At 38.4% G+C, this 16,594-nt stretch overlaps 1 protein-coding gene across 5 annotated transcripts in view; it reads right to left on the bottom strand.

Annotated features, from left to right (window-relative positions):
* GAREM1 (GRB2 associated regulator of MAPK1 subtype 1) overlaps positions 1 to 16,594 on the bottom strand; it is a 195,018-nt gene that overhangs the window by 25,942 nt on the left and 152,482 nt on the right. For all 5 annotated transcript variants that reach the window (XM_019652118.1, XM_019652117.1, XM_019652119.1 and 2 more), the window contains one exon: positions 15,954 to 16,084. In XM_019652118.1, coding sequence (XP_019507663.1) covers positions 15,954 to 16,084 — 131 coding nt within the window. The remainder of the gene's footprint in view (positions 1 to 15,953; positions 16,085 to 16,594) is intronic.

Here is a 16,594-nt window from a genome sequence, read left to right on the forward strand (position 1 = left end):
GGAATGAACAAATGAGTAAATGCGTTGATATTTTGGGAGCCAGAGTTCTCACTGTGGAAGGGGAGATAGAAGTGTGGCACTGGGAAAGGCAAGAAAGAACTCCATGGGGTTGGATTGAAATTGGAGGTATCAACATTAACTCATAATTTAAAGAAACTATATGTACACATGCATATATATATTTCTTAGCTTTGTTCTTTTCAAGGGACTAGAAGTAAAGGCTTTCACTAAAAGGAACTAGGGCTCTTTGGAGAAATAACTGATTCCAGGGCTAAGGCAAGAAAAATGAGCTTGGAACATTTTATGGTGCCAGAAAGTAAAGAAATGCTCAAAGATAATGGGAACATGTCAAAAGGACACAAGAGCCAACCTGAATCAGCCCCCACTGGCCAATACTGGGACAATTTGAGCATCACAATAAATAACGACTGTAATGAATTATAATCTATTAAATAAAACAGGAAATGTCTAAGTCCATATTAACAAAGAGATAAATGAAAATAACAGAGGAAAAGCTGACAAATGCAGAAAAGTGGTAGTGTTAGAAACTCATAATTTTGCAACTATTATAGTCAAGTTTTGCCGACTGGACAAAATAACCCTTTTAGATTGTCCACCAAAAGGAGGGTTTATTCGGGAAAAGAAAAAAGGAAAAACCACCACAGTAGTGTGAGAATGGACATCTCTGGCCAGCCACCCACATGCAAAAAGATACCCCTCTTCCAAGATGGCCTTTACATATATCCCCACCCCTCTGCAGGATGTTAGAACCATAAAGTTTAACAGGAAGTCAGGACTAGAGAGTAACAGGAAGCCCAGCTCCATCCACAGACCTTCCAGTTTCTGGATCAGTTTTCTTAAAGCGCTAGTTCGCTTTTATCAGATTATCTACTAGAATCATCAATGAATGCTAAAGCTGTAGGAGAAGTTTGAATAAGGAGTAGGTTATGTGCATGGTCTTAAAGTGTCTTCCCCCAGAATGATTATTAATTGCAAGGGGAAAAAAATTAACTATAGAGTAGAGGAACTGGACATTTTGACTCAGTGATCACATTTAACATCACCCAAGAGGCATACATATCCATGTCGTGTGCCTCTGGGTGTGACCACCTGAGACGCTCAGATGGAACATTCCACTTTGAGAGACATTCTACAAAACACCCAGTGTGTATTCTTGAAAAACATTCATGTGATGAAAGACAAAGAAAGGCTGAAGAGCTGTTCAAAAGATTAAAGTGAAATAAAGAGAAAGGAAAAGTAAATTGTAATACATGATCCTGGAATGGATTCTGTACTGGAAGAAAAAAATGCCATGAAATATGCTATTGGGACAATTGGCAAATTTGGAATGTAGATTGTAACTAAAAATAATAACATGACTGCTAGCTTTCCTGAATGTTCTATGTTGACTTAAGAAAATATCCTTATCCTTAGGAAATATGCAATGATGTATTAAGGGGTAAAAGCCATATGCAATTCACTCTCCAATGATTCAGAAAAGTATAAGTAAGTTATATATGTATATAAATGTATATGTTGGGGTGGAGGATGATTACAAAATATGGCAAAATGTTAAAAGTTGGTGAATCTGGCTAGAGTGTTTGGGTGATCTTATATTATTCTTGCAATAATTCTTTAAGATCAAAATTATTTCAGAATAAACAATTAAAACATGACAATAGGAAAACTTTCAATATTTTTGTCTATTTTTCCAGATCAACTGCAGAATCATTTTGTCCGTGGTCTGCATTGGTATTGTTATTAGAAGTACACCTGCAGTGCTTTTGGCAAGACGTGGCCTCCTATGATTAGCATTTCTAAACAGGCACATGGTAATTCTCATCATTTATTTATTCAGATTTTTTATTTCCCTTATTGGTATCTGAGTTTGCTTTCATTGTGAATCCCTGAACACTACTGTTCATTTGTATTAAGAGTTGTTGAATATGGTTTGCTGCTATTCTGTAAGTCCAGTAATCTTACTGCAATTGTTTCTTCCAGCTGCTTCTCTTGGTATTCTTAGGTGATTTTATCTGATGCAATCAGTGGATTTTTTTTTTAATCAAATGGTGTGTCTGTATCCAATAAGATGGTCATATATTTATTTTTAATCTTGATGTACTGATTTCATACTATAATAGATCCCCAAATATTAAAACAACCCTATATGCTGGAAATAATCTCTACATGATCATGGTACACTTAAAACTATATTGCATGATTCTCTTTGATAATAGGTGAGCTATGATTTCCGTGTCTTACTCGCAGGTGATGTTAGTCCACAGTTCTATTGTTATCTTTATTAGAATTTAATATCAGGCTTACATTAGGCCTAAGGCTGACTTTTTCTTTTATGTTACTAAAAAGGCATCTGGGTAAAGCAACGGGTAATGTTAATTTTGCTTACTGACTAGTAATCATCAGTATGTGTTTAGAAAACTAACAATCGTTGTAAATAATTTCTTACCCACTATTCTCGGTCATCTCTGCATAATTTTAACCTTTGGAACAAGCAAACTGTTGATTAACATTAGTGCTATAAAAAACAAGCAGCTCTGCTGTCTCTATATTGAAGGGAATTTCTCTGTAGGAGGCATTATCAGTATATAAACAGCAGCACAATATTGCTTTAATGGCAATTCAGGCTCCTAACGTTGAAAGTCCATTTTAGGTAACTCAGGTTAAGTGTTACTATTGTATTTAAAAAAAAAAAAATTTTTTTTAACAACACCTCAACCTAACTGTGCTCACTTTCAGACTCAATATGCGCCTTGCCCTCACATGGATCCTAAGCTTCCACAATGAAGTTAAGTTTAGGAATATTAACTAATTAATTAATTAATTAGTTAATTAATTAATTAATTAATGGATTGATTAATTATTTTATTTGGAGTAATTTCAGATTTGCAGAAAAGTTGCCAAGGTAGTAACAGAATTCTTGTTTACTCTTCACCTAGCTTCTCCTGTTAATATCTTATGTAGCCATGGTATGTTATTAAAAGTAAGAAATTAACATTTATACCATACTGTTAACTCAGCTACAAGCTTTATTTGGATTTCATTAATTTTTCCACTGATATCCTTTTTCTGTTCCAGGATCAAACCAGGATACCACTTGGCATCCAGTCCTTTGATTTGTGAATTTCTTTCCTTGTTTTTTAATGGTTTTGACAGTTCTCAAGAATATACATTAGGTTTTGTTTTAAAGCTAATAAATAATTTATAAATGACAATACTTGGCATCTATGGGGGCTGACTTTCTTTTCCTATAGAACCTGCAGCTTCAAGGTTTCAATGATTTTATTCTCTTGACTTTTGTCACCAAGAGTTCATTTGCTATAATTCAAACTTTTGGTTTATCCCTAAGGCTTTTCCTTTCAGTTAGCATCTAATTAAGTTTACAACAACATAGGATCAGAGGTCGGCAAACCACGGGCCACAGTCCCAATCAAGACCACCACCTCACTTTGTAAAGAAAGGACACGGCGATGCCTATCCATTTATGCCGAGTCTATGGCTGCTTTCCCTCGATAATGATAGCGTCGAGTAGCTGCAACAGTGACTACATGGCTCGCAAACTCTAAAATACTTACTCTTGGTCCCTTTACAGAAAAAGTTTGCTGACTCCTGGTATAGGTACACGGAAAGAACTCTGGCCTTTGGAAATTACTTGGTACAATACTATTGCTACAATACTATTAATAGTACGATACTAGTAACTAAAGTACAAGCGGAGTTTGAATCTTGCCTTTATTGTTAGGTGACCTTGCACAAAATGTTTTACTTTGTAGAGCCTCCCTTTCCTCATCTAGAAGCAGGGAATGCCACCATCCACTTTGCAGGCTAAATCAATGTATGCAAACAACTTCCCACAGTGCTTGGCATATGATAGCTCTCACTAAACAGAGACCGTTATTATCAACAATAAAAACATTGTTTTATTAATAACAAAAATGTTATTTTATTAACAATAAGAACATCTTAATTCTAACAATTCTGTCTCCCAATGCCTTCCATATCTCTGTATTTTTATGTTGGTTTCTATTTCCAACCATGGATGTTTTCAAGTCCAAATCACTATTTCTGAGAACGATCCTTTCTTCTGTGTGAATTGCTCAAGTTTTTATTGAATGTGTTATCCCAGAATAAAACTTAATGTGAAAATAGGGCCTGAAATATTACAGTTATACCTCAAAGGAAGTGAACATACGGAAGTGATTCAAAATACACGGTTTTAGGATGGACAGGTCTCCAAAATGCTCAGCTGCACTGCTCTTCTTCCTTTTTATTAGAAACTCTGTAAAAAACTTGGCAGCTCATCCATTTGGATCAGGATGGAGACAGCGATGTTGAGACAGGGCTCTCATGAGATTTGAGAAATACACACACACACATTCACTCTCGTACAACAAACTACTTCCAGTTACCATACAGAGAGCCAACAGTGCTTCTCAAAGATGAAGTACATGTTTCTTTCTAGCTCTTGAAATCGATACGTACTATATTTTCCCTAACTTACCTTTATAAACATACTCCTTCCAGGATGAACAAATTATAGGTCTAGTAAGGACTTTATAACACATGAGCTGAAAGAGAGTGTCCACACCGCTTCTGAGGCACAAATCAGACAGTATGTGCACAGATTCGACAGATCAACATTATCTTCACTAAATGTCGCTCTCTGGGTAAATGCCTTGTCGACATTTTCGTGCATCTGTGTGCTTCTTAAGGAAGTTGTTCCTGCTCCCATATATAAAAATGCATAACACCTGTGAGTGTAATCTGTAATCTCCATGCTCCCCATTCTGGTGTCATCATTAATGTTTAGCAATTAGTGCTGCACAAATGATGAGACTAACAGACCAACCAGTCTTGTGGTCACTGTCAGTGACACAGATGAGGACTCTCATAAATAAACGCTCCTCCTTTGGCAGCTGAGCCAGTCTCCTCTGGTTTCTACAGATGTGATTTATTTGCATAATTTCTTTCCTTTTTCTATTTTTTTTTAATGGCAAAAGAAACAATGTGCTCTAAGTGCTCTGGTATGCGTGCCTGGTTAACATTTCCAGTCTCAGTGTTTCCTGAGAGGAAGTAATTCAAAGTGTGTTATCTAAATAACTCTAATAGGTCTAATCCAGGAAACGATCAGGGTTTTACTGTTCATAATACCATTTAGAATGAATACCCCATGGTCAAGCAACATTTTAAGATACTGATGTAAAATTTCACTCTTTTCTTCTCTCTCTCTCTCTCTCTCTCTGATGCTCAGGCAATTTGTTCTCTAAGAAGAGTTGTTCTAAAGATCAAACATGTAACAGAGGTTAAAATTTCAACTCCTGGGGGGAAAGAAAATCAGGATTCATCTGATTGACATATAGACTAAATAGACAATATTTGATTAATGTTAGATAATTTCTCCCCAAACTTCAATTTTTATAATATTTTCCTTTGGGAAAATGACAGAAAAGGAGAAAGAAAGGGCACGAAGAATTCAGGTAAATGTCAATCCCGGGTGTCCTTTTATTTTAAAACAGGAAGTCGGGCAAGGATGTCAAGTACAATGACAATGACTTAATTTGTGATGGCACAGCACAGGTCTTGCCAACCGGTAGTTTTTCAGAGGAGGTCTTAAAACCTCAGATGACATAAAAAGCACTGGTCTGTCTTCAAACACTGAAATAATTAACCTCACAATTGTATCCGATTTATCATTCTGAATGAATCTTAAAAATATAAATGACATCTGACTCTTCGTAAGAAAGACACGCAATTTTTAAAGACTGGAAAGTAAAAATAAAAATGAGCTACATTCATTCACTCTCTATTTTTAAAATTCATTCGTGCACCAACAAAATTCAGACTGCATAGTAATTGATAATTTCTGATCTCTCTGGAATACAGTCATGAGCCACATAACAATGACATTTGGGTCAACAATGGACCACATAGATGACAGTAGATTATATTAAGATTATAATGGAGTTGACAAATTCCTAGTGACACTGTAGCCATCGTTAACTTCCTATGGCAATGCATTACTCACGTGTTTGTGGTGATGTTGGTGTAACAAACCTACTACGCTGCCAGTTGTATAAAAGTTAATGCTCTTACAATTATGTACAGTACATACTTGATAATAAATAACTGTTACTTGTTTATGTATATACTATACTATACTACACTTTTTTATTATTTTAGAGTGTACACTTTCTACTTATAAAAACAAGTTTGCTATAGAATGGTATGCTGTGTTACACCACCAGCAGTTTCAACAATCTCATGTTTACTGTGTCTCTTGATTGCATCATTTTCTCTTGTGCTCGATTTAATCTTGTGTTGGTTTGTACAGTAACATGCTGTACAGGCTCGTAGCCTAGGAGTAAGAGGCTGTACCATGTAGCCTAGGTGTGTAGTAGGCTAGACCATCTAGGTTTGTGTAAGTGCATTCTATGATGTTCACACAATGACAAAATCACCTAATGACCCATTTCTCATAATGATACAAATACCTGTTGTTAAGCAGCCCATGACGATAGCCAAGAACAATTGTTGGCAGTGAGTTAAGGCCTCTGAGCAGCCAAAAAAAAAAAAGTGATGTTGTTGATGTTAGGTTTATAGAAAAACCTTTAAGGACCTTAACTCAGTGTACTTACTTCTATCTAATCAAAGCTCTATCCAACTGGGTTACCAGTTTCCAGTGCACAGTGGAATAGAAATGAAAATTGAAACTAGAAACATAGACTGTTAAGGTAACTATTCTACCAAACACAAGACGCAAAAAGAAACAAAAAATTTAAATGAGACCATAAAACTCCAAATTTTCAGGGTTGTAGGGTCTCGCCATACAAAGGCGAAAATCATATATATCTCAGGAGATGAGGATAAATTTAAATGTTGTTGAAGTGCTTCTCTTTAAGATTACAGAAAAGTGCAATATATTTTAAGAAACTGAAAGGAAATGACAGTCATTTTTGGACAGGAGTTTTGTTAAAATTTACAGCTACCCCCAAAGCTGGCTACCTAGATTACTTGTGCTCTGAAGGCTCCAGGGACGCAGTAGAAAATGCCAGAGCAAATGATCCCTATCCTTTCGGAAACTCACAGGAAAAAACTGCCTCCCTGCATTATTACAATCCTACACCATGAAGGGATTCCTTTTCCAAATTGTCAAGGAAGAAACTGGGAATGGTATTTTAACTATGATTATGATTCAACTACACTCTGATGGTTATGATTAAACTACACTCTTAAAACAAAAGAACAAAACCAAAAAACTTCCCCAAAGAATGTTTCACCCAGCATCATTACTCTGTATGACTTCACACGATGACCATGGGATGGCTGATGAATGCAGAACAAAGGCTACGAGTAAGCTGCTTTTGTCTTTTAAAAGACAAACATGATCAAAAAGGTGGCAGAGAGGAAAACAATGACAAGAGTGGAATCACAAGCAGTCGAAAACCTCTCCATTGAACTATTTTTCAAGGCCTTGTCCACGTTTTTTTTTTTCTCCTGTTAAAATGAGGAAAGAAAGTAACAGAACATATGTTTAATTTGTTAACTGCTTTATGGATGGAAATTCGATACAGACTAACTAGTTGGCAGAAGGGGGAAGACCTTTTAGCTCTTCAGTACTTTTTCATATGGCAACTTTAAATAGGATAATGAATATGTTAAGATAAAAAGCACACGGATTGCCTCAAATCTAAGACCTGGGGAGGGGGAACCCAGCTGATTCTCAGTAACTTGGAAGCCTGGGGAAAAAACACAAAACTCAGCATCCAGCTGCATGAATCATCTCAAACTTTAGAACTTTTGCTTATTTACTCAGTGACGCACATTTTAGCCATGTCAGGGTATCTTTAACACTTCTTCAAGCAACAATGCAAGAACCCAACTCTATTAATACTAGTTAATATCTAAAAAATTCTGGTTTAATACTTTACAGCAGCAGCATTTTTGAAGGGGTTCATTTTGACACATGCTAATCTAATGAGGAACTGCACTGATGCTGCTGGAGAGAAAACATCAAGTTAACTGGTTGGATTTTATTTTTTAAAACGTTGGCATGATCCTCTGGTATGAAGTAAGATGTAAAAATCTACACATATAACATTTATAACAGCTGCCAAATCCTGTCCCTTGGACCCTAAGCATTTCAGAAATACAAAAACAGAAGGAGTTGGCTAAGTAATAATTATTGAACACGGTTATTTAGATTTTCAACAAAGAAAATAAGTGTGCAAGCTATGATGTCAAGGTGAAAGGACATTCTGATCGCCATCGTGAGCCTTATCTCCAGTCCAGAATGCGAGGAAGCAGAAACGGCTGGAGTGAATTAAGAGACCTGGCTTTGCTGCTAAGTACTTTTGTGGCTTCTTGTGAATCAATGAAGTCAGCTGACCTCTGTTTCTTAGTTTTCATAGTTGTTAAAAGAAAGAGGGGGACTAGGTGACATGAAAGGGCCTTTCCAGACTGAAAAGTTAATGATGATACTCAATGTCTGTAACCTTCCGACCTGCTGAATTATTTATAATATTGTATCCTTTTTTACTCTTGGTCATGCCTCTCAGTATCGAGAAGCTCAGCTATCAATTAAGTTCTCTGAATCGCACAATTTTTTTCCCTAGGACAAAAAGACAACCCTGAAATCCTTTGCCCCACACTATGGCAGCTCTGTGGCTAGACACTGACACCGCTGCCAAAAACAAGTGCCAAACTGAGTAAGTAATCAGGCGCTGATATGCAGGTGACAGGGCTGTCAGCTCAGCTCCTGCCTCAGACCACGTGGTAATGGTGCTTAAGAGGTCTGTGCAGGCTAAAGTGGTGACTGTGCTCCACATCTGACTGAAGTCCCATGGGTCCTGAGTGTGTGTGTGTGTGTGTGTGTGTGTGTGTGTGTGTGTGTGTTTGCATTTTCCCCAGCTGAGACAATGCAAACCTGTTATTTTGCCTTGGGGAAATATCTATGCTAGAATAGCTGAAAACTTGGGCCTCACTATCTGAAACGAAAATAGCAACATTATAGCATCCAGGTTCCCTCCAATTAGAGAGCAACAAGTTTAATGCAGAAAGCTTTTGGGTGACAGCAGTGAAGTCAAGATGCTTTTTACCCAGTTAAAAAGAGTGGCAAGTTACCGATGCCAAACGGAAGGCTGCCCTTTCTTCCCTCCCTCTCCACAAATGTCACAGTAACGACAGAACTTAAGTTAAGGCTTAATTTGTTAGTCATTATTTTGATGGCAGAAAATATATGTGTGGGAAAATTTCTCATCATTGCCGGGCTGAGTCTGAGAGGTTGGATGACATTTCAGAAACGTTTACTAAGTACTGGTGTAATAAGTTTCCAAAAATGTATTTGAAGGTGAAGGGGGTATTCTGAAACAATATCAACAACAAACACACATGATGTACTGAGTTCTTAGTAGTAAGACACTGGGGATAAAAGACTAAATGGAGTAAGTGAAATCTGTGGTAGGAAATTTTTTAAGAAGGTGAAACTTAATTTAGTATGATTTTATGTTCTGAATCTGGGGTTGGCAAACTTTTTCTTACAGGGCCAGGTAGGAGTAATTTTAGGCTTTTTCGGCCATATAGTTTCTTTTTTTTTTTTTTTAAAGATTTTTATTGGGGAATTGGGGGAAGGGGAACAGACAAGTTGCTGTCCTTTTGTTCTTCAGTCTAGCTGTGGAGGACGTTGCTTCACTGGCCCAAGTTGGCACCATCATTGCGCTCTTCCCGGGCGAGGCAGATCAGTCGCCGGCTTCTGGACGGCCGCTCACTGCGGCTGCTGGCCGCTCACGCTGGCTGCTGGCTACACACGGTAGCCCATGGCAACCCACTGCCACAGGGGCTGCAGCCTACGCCATCGCCGGCGACTCACGGCAGCCCAGCTCCAGGTTGAGCTGTTGTTCAGCATCTTAGCTGTGGAGGGCAGTGTCACTGGCCCTCATATGTGGGATCCGAACCGGGGCCCTCTGGCCTCCCAAGCCAGTTCTTAACCCTTGTGCCACTCGGCCGGCCCTCGGCCATATAGTTTCTATGGCAACTACTCAACTCTGCTGCTGTATCGTGGAAGTAGCCACAGACAACACTAAATGCATGTGGGTGGCTGTGTTCCAATAAAACTTTACTGGCAAAACATGTGGCTTGCCCTACACTCAGACACTTGCAAAGCACTTTAGTACATTACTTCATTTAATTCTCATGACAAATCTGTGAGCTAGGTAGTATCACCCCCATTTCAAAGACGAAGACACCTGGGCTGGGCAGCGGGGCGGGGAGGGGTCGGTCACGTGAATCCAGAGCCTGAGCTACACTACACAGTCTCATGTGCTTTTTCTAAAAACGAACTAAAACAACAACAAAAGAAAACGAAATCACAGCAGCTTGTTTAAAGAAAGATGTATGCCTGAAAATTGTTAGTGTAGCTCTTTTTCTTATTAAAAGATAGAGGAATGAACCTTTGGTTGGGCTGGCCAACTCAGAAACAGGGTATCTTTGGAAATAAATGTAAGAATAGAGATGGTTGATGAAAAAACTAAGAGATAATTAAGAAAGAAAATGTCTAATACAGTTAACAACAAATATGCAGGAAAGCAGGTAAACAAAAACAAAATTCTCACCATGGAAACCAAAAACTGGATGGATAAAGGAAAAAAAATGTGAAAGAGGCAGGTGACTGCAGTTCTAAAAATATCAAATGCCATTAGCTTGGAGGGATTGCAGGAAAAGTACACAAATGATCAGCGAGCGGTGAACCTGCTCATGTATTTCATTTTCTTGGCTTTCTCATCTCCCCTTTTCTGTTCCTACCACCTCAGCTGCTCACTCAAAGGGGCATCCTTAGATTTGAAAAAACATCTACGGTCATTTCCCATATGACGGCCTAAAGCTCAGTTTCAAGCATATCACACTCTACCACCACTCCTATTTTGCACCTCACTTTCTTAAGCACATCCACTTCAGAAGTACCTTCACCCCATCAGGATCTCCAGTTTTCACTGGGGGTACACTTCTTGTATTCACACTTCCTTACCCAGTGAGGAGCCTAAGGCTCATTGCCACTTGTCACTCTAGAGCATACCTCATCTGCAACTTTGCTCATCTGTTGCACTCACCTGGTAGAACCCCAACTCTGAATAAACCCAACCCTGCCTCTCTCTACCTGCATTCAGGCAGCTGACGATGGCTGCAAGAAGAAAAGGTTGGTGCTGAGTAGGGTCACTTGAAATTGACCTTGACCAACCTCTGGGACCACCCTACTATACTTGCCTAGTTAACGTACTTTCTGAGACTCTGAGCTGATTATTACTTCCTTCCTGTCAAGACCACAAAGGCTTCCATGTTGTTAAATTTAATGGTTGGTTCCTAGTCCTTATCTAATTCAGTCACTAAGTAGCATTTGGCACAGGTGCCCATTCCTCTTTGAAACGCTCATTTGGCTTCTGGGACATCTACATGCTCCACCATCTTTCTCTCTCACTGCTCCTTTCCATCTCTTCTGGGTATCAGTGGTGGGGGTTCCGGGGCTCGGTCCTCAGTCTCCTCTCTTTTTCACTTAGTCTCTCGGTCAGAGTTTCTCAGCCTTGTCACTATTGAAATTTTGTGCCAGAGCAGTTTTTGCTGTGGAGGCTGTCCTGTGCATTGTAGGCTGTTTAGCAGCATCCCTGTCCTTTTCCTACTCGATGTGAGTAGCACCTGCACACTAACCCCCTAAGCTGTGCCAATCAAAATCATATCCAGACATTGTCAAATGTACCCGGGGTGGGAAATCACCTGTGGGTGAGAACCGCTGATGTAGGTGAATTCAACTAACCCCATGGCTTCAAATGCCATCTAGGAGCTGATGAGTTGCAAATACATACCCCAAGCTCAAACCTGTATGTACATGAAGGTCTGACAATTAAGTTCACGAACTCATTCTAGAAAAAGCGCTACATACCTCATTGCTGAATATCACTATGGTCACCTTCGAAGTACTCCCCTTGGGAAACTATGCACCGATGCCAGTGCCTAGTCCACCCTTCAAAGCAATTTTGGAACTCTTTTTCTGGAATAGCCTTCAGAGCTGTCATATTACCCTTGATGTCCTTAATGTCATCAAAATGTCCTTTCAATATTTCCTTTATCTTCTGGTAAAGAAAGAAGTCATTGGAGGACAGATCAGGTGAGTAGGGAGGGTGTTCCAATTCAGTTATTTGTTTACTGGCTAAAAACTCCCTCACAGACAGTGCCATGTGAGTTGGTGCATTATCCTGATGCAAGAGACATGAATTGTTGGCGAAAAGTTCAGGTCATCTAATTTTTTGATGCAGCCTTTTCAGCACTTTCAAATAGTTAACTTGGTTAACTGTTTGTCTAGTTGGTACAAATTCATAATGAATAATCCCTCTGATATCAAAAAAGGTTAGCAACATCATTGCAACAAGTTCACGAACTTAATTGTCCGACCTCATACAATTGTCTTCCCGATCTCATTATTGGGAGGTTGTATTTGTACTTGTTTACTTAATGTTTGCCACTCTAATAGATTGTAATCTCCAGGAAGGCAAGGACTTGAATAATCACTATTTATCTCCAGTGCCTAGAACAGTGTGGGACATAATATATTTGCTAGGTGGTCAAAATATATTTGCTAGTTAAAGAGTTAAATACTTAACGTGTATTAATTCATTTCATGCAGTTAATCAATAATGGGGCAATCAGGCAGACAGTTTTAAAAACATCAAGGCATCTTTTAAAGACATGATCTTTATTGAATTTAAAGATAAAAGGAATGTCGTAATTTTGAAATAAATGTGCAAACAGTACTAATAAAATCGATTACATTTATTCAGTTAAAATTTTGCTAGTCTTGAAAATAACAAAACAAGATTTCCCATTCTTTTGATACTTTTGTTCTCTTTATTCTTATCACATTTTGTTTCAATTTGCACTTGTAAATGTATATGAATATACATGCAAACATATATCTATTCCAAATAATAATGGTGCCTTTTGAGTATTATAATGCCAGTTAGCTAATTCTTTTTTTTCTTTTTAAAGATTTTATTGGGGAATTGGGGGAGGGGAACAGTGATGGGGAATCGGGGGAAGGGGACGTCGCTTCACTGGCCCATGTTGGTATTATCATTGCGCTCTTCCCAAATGAGTCAGCATCAGTTGCTGGCCACTGGACAGCTGCTCACAGTGGCTCTTGGCCGCTCACGCTGGCTGCCGGCCACACACAGTAGCTATGGCAACCCACTGCAGCAGGGGCTGCAGCCTATGCCTCCACCGGCAACTCTCGGCAGCCCAGCTCCAGGTCGAGCTGTTGTTCACCATCTTAGCTGTAGAGGGCACAGCATCACTGGCCCTCATGTGGGATCCGAACCGGGGCCTTGCTGCTCAGAGCTGGCGTCCCAAGCCAGCTCTTAACCAACGCGCCACTCGGCCGGCTCTAGCTACCAATTCTTAACTGCAAGTTGTTTCCTCAGTTGTTTATCCCCTTGGTATAATTTATGCTGCATTTGAAGTGGAGAGTAGAGGGTGAAGTTTTCCAAGGAGGTATGAATTCTCCTATCTTTAAAAAAACTGCTTCCTGGATAGTAGCTACATTTATATAATACTTCATATTATATATTTAATAATAGCTATATTTATGAATAAGTTGTAATGAATAAGTTGTACTGTTTTTCATTATTTTTTTCTTCTTCTCCAAGGGAAGTAATAACCAAACATACTATTTCCTTACCCTCACTTAGCTCTTACTTTAAGCACTGCATATATTTACAATCACATCATTATCATTTCTTAAAGAAGACCATGCTTTCCAACAGTTTTTTATTTTGGTCCGGGTAGTCTCCAGACACCTTTGCCACAAATCTCCTTGGCTTATTTATTTACTTGTGTGTTAATTCACTAAGCAGCACAAAGACTTTTGTGCATTTCTCTAGCCAGATTTCCTGAGGTTCCTTTATCAATTCTTCTTTGAACAGAATTAAAAAATGTGTTAATGATTAGTGAAGGCTACGTGTGATGCACCTTAAAACTCTGTAACTAAGAGGCTACAGGTATTTATATTTACGTATGCATAGCACTGGAGCTTAACCCAAATCCCCTTAGTTCTACGGATGCTATATTCTTGCCTCACATACACTTACTTATCTGTACCTCTGAGCATTTTTTTTCTTTTTAGAAACAATTATGTGTAAAATACACATACCATCAAATTTACCATCTTAGTCATTTTAAAGTGTACAGGTCAGTAGTATCAAGTACATTCACATTGCTATGCTGAACTTTTAAATGACATCGCTATTCTATACATTTTAATCAACATAATCAAAAACCTATAAAAATGTATTGGTTTCAGCATTATTCTTTCAGTCACTGCCAATTTCATACAAATTCACAAAAACTAGCTGCTAGAGGCACCTTTTAAAAATCTTTCACATTAAAAATATGCCACAAAAGACTGAATGTTAAATTTAATACTTGATGAAATCTTAAAATCATAAAACATTTTTTTATCCTTGATTTCTCATCATTTATCAGCAAATGAAAGGTTTTCAGAAAAGGGTTAAAAAGTATTAGCTTTCCTTTCTAAATGATTTTTTTTTCCATTTAGGTAATCCTGAATGTAAGTTTTATGGAGACCGTTAGTCATATCAAGACACTAATGGAATAGACTTTGATTAACTTCTGGCCAATTAATCTTGCTAAGTTTAAAAATGAACATGGTCTCTCAAATCTTTAATCTAAATGAATACAAGTTGTCTTGACAACTCACAGAATGGGCCGTTGAAGGACTTAAAAATTATAAATATTTTAAAAATAAGCATAACATGTTTTGTAAAACATTTACAAAACACAAAATCTCATCCATGTTAATAATAAAACTAAAGAAAGTAAACTATAGCATTTGTATTTTAGAACCGGGAAGAGAGAATGGTTGGGCAATTAAATGGGCGGAGCCACTTCTCTAATGGGAGGCGGTCTCGGCCATTTCCCTCTCCTGAGGAGTGGGTGGGGTGATTCACCCACAAACACACTTGCATTCTTGGGCTAAGATAACACGCAGTCTGTTTTTCACATAGAGTGGATGTCTAAGAAACATACTCCTTGCCCTCTAATTTTTGAAATGTTCAGAGAAAGTGACTCAGTTGGACTTCCTGCTGAAATGAGGTTAAACAAGAAATTCTTTCAAAGCGAACACTTTCTAAAATGTTTTAGTGCAGTCGTGGATGCTGCTAAAGGACATGCAATGGGTTCCCAGGCAATGAGGTTGGACCTGGTTGGTGGCGTTACCACCAATTCTGTGGTTGGTCCCTCTTTGACACCAAGTCCAGTCCAAGGAGCTCATTCAACAAGCAGAAGGGGACAGAACTGTCCCTTTAAGAATGCAAAACGAATGTAGCACAGTAAACACGATTTACCTTTTCTCTTATGAACAAAGAGCAGTAAAACACCTATTGGGTAACATTTCCTACATTAATTTTTCCTATGTGTACAGATACAGATGGTCTACAAAGAGTGGAATGAATAGACGCTGATCTCAGGGCAAACTCTGGAAGTCTTTCTCCCTTTTTTTAAATAAGTATCCGGTATTAGATTCGTCATATGCTTTTTGCATGCTCCTACAAGTGGAGCACCCAGCCTCACATAAGATCTGGCCAAACAACTGTTGCATATTAGGGAATAAAGCCCAAATTACACAAACAAACAATTTTTTTAATCTGCCTTCACAGTTATTCTAGCAAAAAATAATGCTAATTAAGCATAGTTACCTATCTGGCAACAGGTCAGCTACAGTACATGCAGTTCTTAAAAGGCCCATTTGGGCCATGACACCTACACATTTGGAAGACGGAACTCTTCCCTGAGGCCCAGATGGGCACTCGCTGTGTACGTAACGGCCTGAAAGTTAAATGATTTTAGCGGGGATAAATATTTGGTTCTTGCGGAGCTACCTTCACGTTGAATGTGATTTCCTCCATGACGTACACGCGTTCAGGAAACGCTTTGGCCACCTCCTCCACACTGTTGAAATATTGCACTGGCTCCTTTATATCTCGGTCTTGTTCCAGCAGCTTGAATTGTCCTAAAATACACGATAAACGGAAGAGATGTCAGATGTTTACACTGGACAGCTGTCACCGCGGCGACAGCATCTCCTTTCCTTACTCCCACTCTTCCTTGTCAGATGCTTCTGACTATTATTATTTTTTTAAAGTTACCGTGGCAGGAAGTTTTCTTCAAAATCAGCTTAAAAAGGAAAACAGACATGTATTTTTTTTCCCCTCTTTTTTTGATTACATTGAGAGTTTGTTACTAACAGACCAAACCCAAACTGAATGGATGCTCACCTGTAATTGGATTGCAAAGTGAAAACTTACTCTTTATAACGGTCACTCATTTTGTTTTTCACAGTAAGTCACGTTGTCATGTAGTGGTAATAACACCCACACACATTATACTCTAACGTCAAGGCCGAGCGGCCTGGGAGAACTCATTTTTTTCAATCAGTATTTTTAAAATTTGCGAATAGGATAAAATAATATAATGAATCCTCAGCTTTCACAGATGTCTTTGGTTTGAACAATGCATGGGC

This window comes from Hipposideros armiger, unplaced genomic scaffold, assembly GCF_001890085.2.
Source record: "Hipposideros armiger isolate ML-2016 unplaced genomic scaffold, ASM189008v1 scaffold_173, whole genome shotgun sequence".
NCBI lineage: Eukaryota > Metazoa > Chordata > Mammalia > Chiroptera > Hipposideridae > Hipposideros > Hipposideros armiger.